Source organism: Microtus ochrogaster, chromosome 8, assembly GCF_000317375.1.
Source record: "Microtus ochrogaster isolate Prairie Vole_2 chromosome 8, MicOch1.0, whole genome shotgun sequence".
Taxonomy (NCBI): domain Eukaryota; kingdom Metazoa; phylum Chordata; class Mammalia; order Rodentia; family Cricetidae; genus Microtus; species Microtus ochrogaster.
Genome location: NC_022015.1, coordinates 82,575,411 through 82,587,122, shown reverse-complemented (window position 1 = coordinate 82,587,122; position 11,712 = coordinate 82,575,411). Strand labels below are relative to the sequence as shown.

The following is an 11,712-nucleotide window of genomic DNA, read 5'->3' as shown; positions in this document are numbered from 1 at the left end:
AAAGGTCCTGAGTTCAATTCCCAGCAACCACATGGTGGCTCACAACCATCTGTAAAGAGGTCTGGCGCCCTCTTCTGGCCTTCAGGCATACAGACAGAATATTGTATACATAATAAATAAATAAATAAATAAATAAATAAATAAATAAATAAATAAATAAATAAATAAATAAATATGAAAAATATCTACTCAGTCTACTAATGCAGAGACAAAAAATACTCCCATAAGTATATGAAAGGGATACTGCTTGCCAGTTGAACTTGGACATGTTTCTCTAACAATGCCAGTTTTCATTTATATATTCACATACACATTGGTGCATATTGCTTAGATAGATTGACTTAAGTTTTCTTTTTTTTTGAAGTTGATCTATAATTATTTATTGGATGCCTAGAAAATCATTGTCTTGAAGGATTATAACCCCCCTCTCTTAAAAAATGGTCACATAGCAGCTTTGTCATGAGGATAACAAAAGGGGACTAGGAAGTAGCTTCCCGGCAGTGGAAGAAAGGAAGCCTTCTTGTTAGAGGGACAACAAGGTGTAGTTCATGGCCATGAGACAGACTGTGGAGGGGACATGATGACAAGGGTAAGAAATTTTACTACATGCAGCTCTCCTGACGCATACCATCCAAATGGAAATGAAAACCATGACTAATTAAAGAAAATTAAAGGCTCCTCTTGCTCATTCCCACTGCAGGATAAGCTCTTTGACTTAAGCTTTCAAAGGAAAAAACCCCTGTAGTTGTACTGTGACTTAGGCAAGTTTATTGCGTGCAGACTTTTATTCCATGTGTTTAATGTAGTCTTGTCTCTAAACATGTTACTATCCTATACCATCTTTAATAATTCTGCTAAACCTCTTACCTAGGCATACCTTGGTCTCATAGGAATTTTTGTAGTTCCCATGTAAATGATATCCTAAGTACTATAACATCAGAAAAAAATAAGAAAAGAGAAAGAAAAAAAACCAAATTGAAGAATTACTCCGCATTAAGAAAGAATTAAGTTATAATGTAATATCAAAGTTTTACCCTTGTTGATAACATAGATGATGGCTTCTGCTCCCAAAGTGTCATACAGGGGGACAGCTACCATGGAATATGTGTAACAGGCCAACTCAGAGATGACCCACTGCAGAGAAAAAGTTTAAGTTTAGACCTAGAAGATGACTTTGAAAAACATTGATTCAGACATTCAACTAACCAATACTTATCTGATATGTTTATGCTTTTAAAAACTTTAGGAATGGCTATCTGGACTGTTTCTGATTCTGCTATAATGGACATTTAAATAAATGAGTTAAGGTATGCACAGAAACAACCAGCACACTATGGTAGACCAGTAGACAAATGAGGAGAGTGGCCAGTCCACCCATAAGAGATGTGAAGAGCGTTATGGAGACTATGGGAGGCAGAGATCACTTTCAAGTGTGAGGGTCAAGATTGTCTTGGATTGCCTCAGCACCTAGGAAACTGGACAGAATTTCAGAGGACTGCTAGCAGTGGGTTATGAACACAGAGGTAAAAAATACATCTAAATACAGTGGTTAAACAATACATCTAAATACAGTGGAAACAAACAAAGAGAAAACCATGCCACTTAGGTCATACACTTATAAGCCTGAAGAACGTCACAGAGAGTACTGATATAGAGATGAACACTTAACATTGGTATGGATTTGGGTTTATTGATACAGATTTAAGTATACAGTTCTTATATATACATATATTTCTACTCTTGTTTAAGGTATTATGTTTATGCAGCTCATTTAAAAATGTATAGTGAAAAATACAAATTTATAGTCAACTATAATAGTCAAACTTATAGTAATGTTAGGTTTTCTAGATATGCAGAGATATATTCCAAATAGATACATAGTCTTCAAACACTTCAAAGACCTATAGAGTTTATCATTTAAATGTTTTAAGAACTTAAACTTTTCTCAACAGTGAAACACATCTGCTCCTGTCAGCACCAATTACTTAAAAAGGATGATTTTGGCATTGAAAAAATTCCATATGGAGTTTGCTTTCAATGTGGTAAGACTAGCCATTTGGGCAAGAAACTGCTCTTGCCTAGACTGCTTGACAATATGTTGTATAAACTGGACACACAGGACCCACAGAAAACTGACTGCTGAACTTGCCAAAGCAAAACAGGACAATCCTTCAGGTTTCCTATTTCATGAATGAGTCTGCCACATATTCTGCAGGACACAGAAGAAAGCAACTGATAAATTTTGTCAAAATTGGTAGGACAGTCCTTCAAATTTCCTGCTTCACTGAAAAATCTGCCAGATACTGTGGGTCTGTAGGTTAAAGATAGATGCTCCAACATAACAGAAAAACTTTGGGTGACTATTCAGGCAGCCAAATGTCTCTGTCATTTCTAGAATTTTAGAAGTTGCTTACAATGCACTTCCTGCTTACTAAGATAATATTATATCCTTCTGGGATCTTTGATGGGAGTTGAAGATTAGACAGTTATAATTATATAGTTTCCTTAGATTATGATAAAGATAAATTATATATAAAACTTTAGACTCACAAAGATTAACTAGATGATAGAGTATTTTCTTTAATTTTGCCAGATATAAATAGACTAAATACTGTAACTGTAATTCTTGCTTGGTACCTGTTTTGTAATTGTAATTTTACTATGTTAAAGTTAAAACCTTCCTTTTGCTTTAGACAGAGAAGTGGACATGATGTGGGATACCCCTCTGTATGCTGTAAATATGTTTTATTTTCATTGGTTAATAACAAAGCTGATTTGGCCAACAGCCAGGCAGGAAATCCAAACAAAGATACAGGAAAAAAGAAAGAAGAGAATGGAAGAAGCCAGCAGCCACTGGAGAAGCAAGATGTGAGGTAACAAGCCACAGCCTCGTGATAAAATAAAATTAATAGAAATGGGTTGATTTAAGTTGTAAGAGCTAGTTAGTAATAAGCCTTAGCAAATAGACCAAACAGTTGAAAATTAATATTAAGTCTTAGAGTGGATCTTCAGAAACTGGCAGGAGAGAGAAACCCTCAGCTACATAGTAGTACCATTACCTTCTAGTCATTGGCCTTAAATAGTAGTCTAGGTCTTATAGGCTGATCTATATCCCTATTCTCTTCACTCACATTCATGTTCAAACCCTAACTATCAGTATGACTGTGCAGTTAAATATGGACATAAGGATATGCTCATAACCTAGAGATGAATAAGATACCCCAGGGATACATGTGCACAGAGAAAAGAAAGACTGAGAGCATAATGAGAAGATGGCCAGCCACCTGCACATCAATTGGAGATGCATTAGGAAAAACTCAACTGCAGGTACTTTAATCTCATGCTTCAGTATGGCAGCCCTGGAAGACTAATACACCAGGTTTGATGTTAAGTTCTCAAATTAGAATAAGGTCACATGTTCTTCTTAGAGCTCCCAAACTGGGGTACACAATATTTTTCACAATTAAATTAAAAATCAAACTAATGCAACTGGCTCTAGTAAATGCATCCCCCCCCCCAAATTCTCCTCCTGAGGATGTTAAGGCTATTGATTTTATTGTAACATGAGAGTAAGAGTATTTCCAATCATCTTAGTGTATAGCATCTGCTTCCAGCCCTATGGAAAGATGGTGATGGCCAGACACCATATATGCCTTGGTCTACCAGGTCAAGCGCAAAGCACAAACTCTGGTTCTAACACTGATTCATCCTCTTCTTCAACACCTTCAAGACTGTGTTTAGTCACAACTCATACTGTCTTTCCCCATATGAAAATCAGACTGACTTAAAATGACCCACACAGAAATAGGAAATGCAAGTCCAACCACTCAGACTTTCAGCAGGGAATTAAGGAAACTCGCAAGCCCAATTCTTTCTCACTAGAAGAATAGTATGAAATCTTTAAATAGCTTTGGTAAATCATCAACAAGTGTCAGAATGTTGTATTGGGGGATATCATTTCATTTACTTAGCATCACCATGATACCTCTGGTCTATTTTGAGCAAAGATGCCAACAAATTGGTCCTGTGACGGTTTGTATCCTTTATGCACAAGACAGGAGCCCAGGTACTCTGCTCGATCAGACACCTGGGAGAGAGAGTAAAAAGTCAGGAAGAGGAGGCCAAGATAAAAAGAGATCAAAGCAGTTTATGGTACAGCAGCAAAGGTATTTTCCTAAAGCTTGACCTTTACTTGCCTGTTTGTAGGATATCCATCTGTAGGGCTGGTTTGGTTTTCTGTATCCCAGGCAAGGTCCATTGTCTAAAACATACAATATTCAAAGCAAATCAGTTCTAGTCTAACTGCAAATTGTTTGAGCCAGACAAGATAAGAGTACCCAGAAGAGGCAAAGACACAAAGGGTAAATCTAGCAAGAATCTGAATTTCTCTGCTGTCCTGGAAATAAGGCCAAGTATTTAGGAAATATTACAAATAGGGTTGTTCAGTACTGATTCCATGGTATCGAAATAATACAGGCATTCAGGCCACCAATATGCATCAGCCCATGGAACATGAACAAATAAATACAAATAGCCTGTATTAAATGAGGGAGAGAAAAAATTGAGCATCTCTAATTAAAATTATGCTAATAACAAAAATCAAAATATTATCATTCTTATTATCCCATTATTAATACTATGTCTTTCTATTGTTTTTATACATGGTTCTACACAGATGTACTCTACAAATTTTTGGAATGAACAGAGAAATTTGGTTCTGTGCTTCCTTCCCCAATTTGGTATAAACATTTCCATGCTATTTTTTTCTCTGTAGAGATTCCAATAGCCATCTGATGGAGGACTCCCCAGTAGCCATCTGAGGGAGGACTCCCCAGTAGCCATCTGATGGAGGACTCCCCAGTAGCTGACTTTATTTCATTATGGATTTGTATAATGGTTCCAAATTCCTGAGTCCCTCTAAATAATGTTATGGCAAATATTGTCAAATTTATCATTTCAATTTAGAATATTCCCTTAAACAGTGTTTCTTAATATGAAATAAAAGAGTTGGTCAATTTTTTGTCAACTTGACACAAGCTAGAGTCATCTGAGAAGAGGGGACCTCAACTGCAAACAACACAACTTCATTCTTTTCTAAGGCTAAAATAATCATGATGTTTGATAAACTGTATTTGTACAGTGCATTGTGCACTTTAAAAGTCATAGCATGGGATCTGCTCTAAGTTTAAAGCTAATAGGTATGTCTTTGTGTAGACAGTGGGCAATATGTGCTTATCGAAATATAGTCTTGTATATATATATACACGCTGCGCAAAAAAAAAATTATGGTGAAAATAGGCAAGTAAGTTTAGCAAGTTGTCTTAGGAAGGGTTTCCATTGCTGTGATGAAACACCATGACCAGAAGCAACTTTGGGGTGAAAGAGTTTCTTTCACTTACGTTTCCATCTCTGAGGGAACTCAGGGTCCAACCTCAAACAGGGCAGGAACCTGGAGGCAGGAGCTGATGCAGAGGCCACACAAGGGTGCTTCTTATTGGCTTGCTTCCCCTGGCTTGCTCAGCCTGCTTTCTTACAGAGCCCAGGACCACCAGCCCAGGGATGGTAGCACCCATCATGAGCTGGGCTCTCCCGCATCACTAACTAAGAAAGTGGCCTATAGGCTTGCCTACAGCCCAATCTTACAAAGGTATTTTCTCAAATGAGGTTCTGCCTCTCAGACAGCTCCAGCTTATGCCAAGTTGACATTAGCGAGTACACAAGTGCACTATTATCTTCAATTCTCAGTTTAATTTTTTATTATTATTTTATTGACTCTCTGTCTTTGTCATTATACACAATAAACTTGAATTGACATATATATATTTTCCATAAATATTGCAGTGCTTACGGTGCAGAATGTCTTTTGCACTAAAATCTTTGGTAGAAGGAAATACTCATCTTAGTTACTTGCATCTCATAAAATAATATTTAAGAATTCACCTGTGAGCATACTTTTGTGTTCTTCCCATGCAATTATTCCTTTATGGAAAGTTGGTATAAATGCTCATGTACATGCCTGTATAGCATGCATTGAAAATATGCCAAGTCTACATTTCAAATAATATCTAAAGTCATTTTAGAAGTTTACTATCACAAAGAAAAAAGTGTATATATTATGTGTGTATTTATGTATGAATGTATACCACATTTCCTTAATTTTCCTTAATCCATTCTTCATTCTTCTATTCTTAGACACCTAGGTTGGTTCCATACCTTAGCTATTGCAATGCTACTGCAATAAATATTGACATGAAGGAGTCTCTGTGATGTGCTGACTTGGAGCCCTCTGGGTAAATACTCAGGAATACTGTAGCTGAGTCATGTGGTCATTTTATTTTTATTTTATGAGGAACTGAACTCTGTACTTTATTTTAGGGAGAATGGAGGCTTATACATTATATACTTAAGTGAAAGTGCCCTTATGTAACAGTATCATGTACAGTGAATATACACAATGAAAATTAAAAACAAGTAAATAATTTTTAAAGGGCTAAAAGATAAAAGAAATCTTTCTGATGGAGGAATAACCATTTTTGTTAAAATATTGAGCGATCTATCTAATAGAATCTAACTGCAACCTAACAGACATAAGCTTAAGTATTAACCTCAACCTTTTCTACTTCTTTGACCTTGCGAATGTCCTTGAACCCTGGAGTCTCCATTCCCTAATCTTGAATATGTACAGTAGCAGTAATTAGCTAGTAATTGGCTGTTGCATAGATAAAGTACATGCAGTAGCTATTTCATAGTTAGTTCCTCTTGGGGGTTGTCTACTGCTTTGGTCATTGATACATGGAAAGGGAGGGAGAGATAATTGCCACACTGATGCCAGACTCATGAAAAGAAAGAGAGCTGTAAGATAGGCAATTTTGAAAGGAAGTAATGCTGTGGAATAATCCTTCTGTACATTGTGAATATTACTCTCATTGATTAGTAAAGAATCTGACTGGCCTATAGCAAGTCAGGATAAAGTTAGGCGGGAAAACCAAACTGAGGACACTGGGATGAAGAAGGGTGCTGTGGGACAATGGTCTTGTACCCTGCAAGGATTTGTCACTTGTATTGATTTAATAAAACACTGATTAGCCAGTAGCCAAACAGGAACAGGAAGTATAGGCAGGGTGACTAGGCAGGAAGGAGAGGTGGGGCGACCAGAATAGGAGAATTCTGGGAAGAGGAAAGGCTAAGTCTGTAGTTATCACCCAGACTCAGAGAAAGCAAGATGAGAATGCCTTACTGACAAAGGTATCAAGCCACATGGCTAACACAGACAAAAAATTATGAACTAACATAAGATATAAGAGTTAATAAGAAGCCTGAGCTAATAGGCCAACCAGTTTATAATTAATGTAAGCCTCTATGTGTTTCTTTGGGACTGAATGGCTGTAGTACTGGGCGGAACAGAAACCTCTGTCAACAGAAGGGTGGAGTGAGAGAGTCATCAGTAGACACAAAGAGAACAAAACGGGCATGCGGTACTGAGAAAAGGTACCAAACTACATGACAAAGCATAGATAAAAAATATGGTTAATCTAAGTGTAAGAGTTAGCTAATAACAAGCCTGAGCTATTGGCTGAGCATTTGTAATTAATATTAAGTCTCTGAGCAATTATTTGAGAGCAGCTGTGGGAAAGAAATGACTGCCTATATATGGTGTTACAAAGTGATGCAACTACATCCACATAAAACCTGAGAGAGCTTGGAAAAGTATTCTAAACACACAAAAATGGAGTCAAGCACAGCTTGTAACCACCTTTTCTTGGGTGGGCTGTTTGCTGGTGGTGAGCAAAGGTACATATCCTTTAAGAGACTGCTTTCTGACTTACTACCAGAAGCTGGGTGGCTCTTTTGAGCTGCCAGACACTTGAATGGGATCTATGAGCAATGGGTAACACCATGCTTGGTGACAGTGTAGACTCAGAAATGTCCTGGAGTTGGGGTAGCTAGACCTGGTGATAAAGTTACCTCTGCCATGAGAAATAGGCTCTCAGGGAACTGAGGGGGAGGAGCCAGCACCAGTATACCATGATCTATCTTACATAGTAGTTTAAATTTTGCCTATACAGACAGAACAGGATTACAGATACACAATAAAGAGTCATATGGAAAAAAACCTCTAAACAGGCTACAGTGTGTTTAAAACTATATGTAGTCTTGAGAAAGAAAAAGGGTAAAGTTCTTAAAAAACAAACAGAGTAATAAAAAAAATCTAACAAGCCAAATAAAGATGGGAAATTCACTAAAAATCTAGATTGTGTATGTTATTGTATTGTCTTTCAATTTCTTGGCTACAAAGACACACTGGATTGTAAAAACTGCTAGATTCAGCCAACCTATATATTTTAAAAATATCTTGACTTCAAAATTTAAGTCAGAAAATGTATTACTTTGGGGGAGAGGTTATGCTTTTATTTCCACAGGTAATGAGAGGCTAAGGACTCATTTTAGATTAATATGCATCAACTTTGATCAAGGAAGACCCCCCCCCTGAAAAATCTGACTACAAACATAAAGAAATAAATCTAAAAGAACTACAAAACACAGATATGTATTTTACCTGCTTAAACATAATATAAAAAATCATCTTTGGCTGACTTGTGTACAATGTTCAGTGTATACTTGTATTAATGCAGATATATGTTACCTTTAAAATTTATGTATTTTCAGAACAGGGGACCAGACACCAATAAAATTGGGTTACCCAGATGATCCAACATCTATGACAGCTTTAAGGATGCTGGCTGAGATAACCCAACCTTACAGAATACTACAGCCAAGGCTTAACCATTATACTAAATTTTCCCAGGATCTAAAGATTACTAGCACCCTCAAACAACAGAAAGCAGTCTAGAGAACTATGCCCACATTCTAAAACGATGGTTATGCTTATTTATCCTCATTTAAGGGGTTATTTATTGTCATTAAGAGGTTTACATGTTATTATTGGTAATGGTAAGAAAAAAAGCTAAACAAAGAAAATTACATGCAGGGATCTCATTCTAAAAAGAAAAGGGGGATATAGAAATGACAGAATAAAGGGGTAGATTATTGATTGAATCTACTTTAACCCAAAGAACAATCATTAATCTTAAATATTTTACATTGGCATGGATTTTGGTTTACTGATACAAATTTAAAGTTAATTTTGTTACTATATATATATATATATTTACTGATACAAATTAAAAATTAATTTTGTTATTTTATATATATATTTCTGCTCTTGTTTAAGGTATTATGTTTATAATGTAAAATTAAGTGTGGCACACACCATTAATCCCAGCACTCAGGACCCAGAGGCAGGTGGATCTCTGTGAATTTGAGGCCAATATGATCTATAAGAACTAGTTCCAGGACAGGCTCCAAAGCTACAGAGAAACTCTGTCTTGAAAAAAGCCACAAAATGGGATGTATACTTAAGAAATACAGATTAATCTATAATAATAAAACTTATAGTCATGTTAGGTATGTTTTCAAGGTCATACACAGATACATATTCAGATAGACAGTCTTCAAACATTTCAAAGACCTACAGAATATGTCATTTAATATTTTTAATAGCCTAAGGCTTTTTGTGACAGAGAGACATATATGCTCCTGGCAGCACCATTCTATTTCAACAAAGATGATGTTTGTTTTCTTTGTGGCATAAGGAGCTTGTTTTCTTTATGGCAAAAACTACCCATGTGAGCAAAGAAATTGTCCTTGGCTCAATTGCTGGTAGATACTGTCTAAATTGGACCAGTAGGACAAAAAAAAAGATGACTGCTGAACTTTGCCAAATCAAGGTAGGACAGTCTTTCAGAATGCTCTGCCACACGGGAAAGTCTGTAAGATATACTAGGCCTGTAGGCCAGAGTTGGATGCCCTAAGATTGCATAGAGGAACTTAGGGTGATTGTCTAGACAGCCTGAGGTCCTGCCATTAGGTAACATTATACCCTTCTGGGATCTTTGATGGAGTTGAAGACTAGACAGTTACAGTTTTCCTTAGTTATGATAAAAGCTAAATTAGAAATAAAACTTTAGACTCAAAAAGGTAAGATAGATAATAGTATTTTCTCTAAGTTTGCAAAAATGAAAATAGATTGGATAGTATAACTGTAATTCTTACTTGATAACTGTTTTTGTTGTATATAATTTTATTATGTTAAAGTTAAAACCTTCCCTTTTAATTAGACAAAAAGGGGGAAATGCTGTGGAATAATCCTCTGTACACTGTGTGAATATATGTCACTATGGTTGATTTAATAAACAAGCTGGCTAGCCAGTAGCTGAACAGAATGAAGTTAGGTGGGAAAGCCAAGGTGAGAATGATGGGATGAGGAAGGGCAGGGTCAGAGAAGACAGCAGCCACTTAGGAAGAGGATATGTAGAAAAAGAGGTAACAAGCCATGAGCCACATGTTAAAGCATAGATAAGAAATATGGGTTATTTTAAATTTAAGAGTTGGCTAATAACAAGCTTGTGCTGTCAGCCAAGCAGTTATAATTTATATTTAGTCTCTGAGTCAGTTATTTGAGAAGTTGCTGTTGGTTATTTATTAGGGAGCAGGAGGTAGGGACAGGATACATGGAAAGGGAGGGAGAAATAACTGCCATACAGGCAGACTGATGCCAGGCAAAATGCTGCTGAGGAGGGAGGGAGAGAGAGAGAGAGAGAGAGAGAGAGAGAGAGAGAGAGAGAGAGAGAGAGAGAGAGAGAACGCTGTAAGACAGGCAGTTCAGAAAGGAAACGTGGGTGCCTAGCCCTGGGTTCAACAGCATGAGACATTATCAAGACTTCATTTGTTCCAAATAAACTTCACAAAGCCTATTTAATTCTTTTTTTTCAAGACCCAGAGATAACATGATGGCAGGACCAAAAGCATGATGCAGACATCAAGAAAGAGCTGAGACCATTTCTAAATCTCAGCTGTTAATCCTGGCTCGGGTTGTTTATGTGTATTGACTGCCAGGAAACACATTATGAAAAGTTCTTAAACTAATGCAATGTGTAGTGAGCCTCTCCAAACACCTGTGTACACAGCACTGGTCCATGCCTGAAGGGAGGCTTCGACTTTTGTTGGTACAGAGTGTGTTGAAACCTGATGTGGAAGAAGGGAGTTCTGCATGCCTTCCAGCAGCCCTCACTCTGATAGGGTGCTTTATGCACTAGGAACATGGCAGATCTTTGTGGGCCACAACCTTCACATTGCTAGAGCTTTAGAAGGCAGGCATGGAGGAGCAGGGTGACCCAGAGCCTGCTGGGCTTTCTTACAGACAAGGCCAGGCTTACCAGACACAGCGAGTCCTCTTTGGAAAATTTCATACACCGTCGTGGCATCAGAGAAATAATTAAGGATTAGGTGATTGTTCTTCTGGAATGCACCTCTCCGTGCTCCTCCCTAGGACACAGGACCAAGTTTAGGCAAAGTCTCGGCTCCTCTCTGTTCTCCCTGAAACTTTACGGCAGATAACCTGATTGCTGACTTCTGAATTTACAGGGATATTTCCTTCTTCAGTCAAGGAAATTGATCATAGAAACATGTATGCCCCCTCACCCTCTCTGGCCCTTCCCACTCCCACCTCTCCCCCTTCTCCCAACAATCCCCCCTCCCACTTTCATAGGGGCTGGGAATCTGTATCGTGGTAAGGTTAAGGTGAAAGGTTTTATTGTAGATGAGAAAGAGAGAGAGAGAGAGAGAGAGAGAGAGAGAGAGAGAGAGAGAGAG

At 37.4% G+C, this 11,712-nt stretch overlaps 1 protein-coding gene across 3 annotated transcripts in view; it reads right to left on the bottom strand.

Moving 5' to 3' along the window:
* Acsl5 (acyl-CoA synthetase long chain family member 5) overlaps nt 1-11,712 on the bottom strand; it is a 49,367-nt gene that overhangs the window by 15,622 nt on the left and 22,033 nt on the right. For all 3 annotated transcript variants that reach the window (XM_013348197.2, XM_005352484.3, XM_026781482.1), the window contains exons 3-6: nt 11,277-11,385; nt 4,197-4,261; nt 3,986-4,087; nt 1,035-1,134 (exon numbers count right to left, since the gene is read on the bottom strand). In XM_013348197.2, coding sequence (XP_013203651.1) covers nt 1,035-1,134; nt 3,986-4,087; nt 4,197-4,261; nt 11,277-11,385 — 376 coding nt within the window. The remainder of the gene's footprint in view (nt 1-1,034; nt 1,135-3,985; nt 4,088-4,196; nt 4,262-11,276; nt 11,386-11,712) is intronic.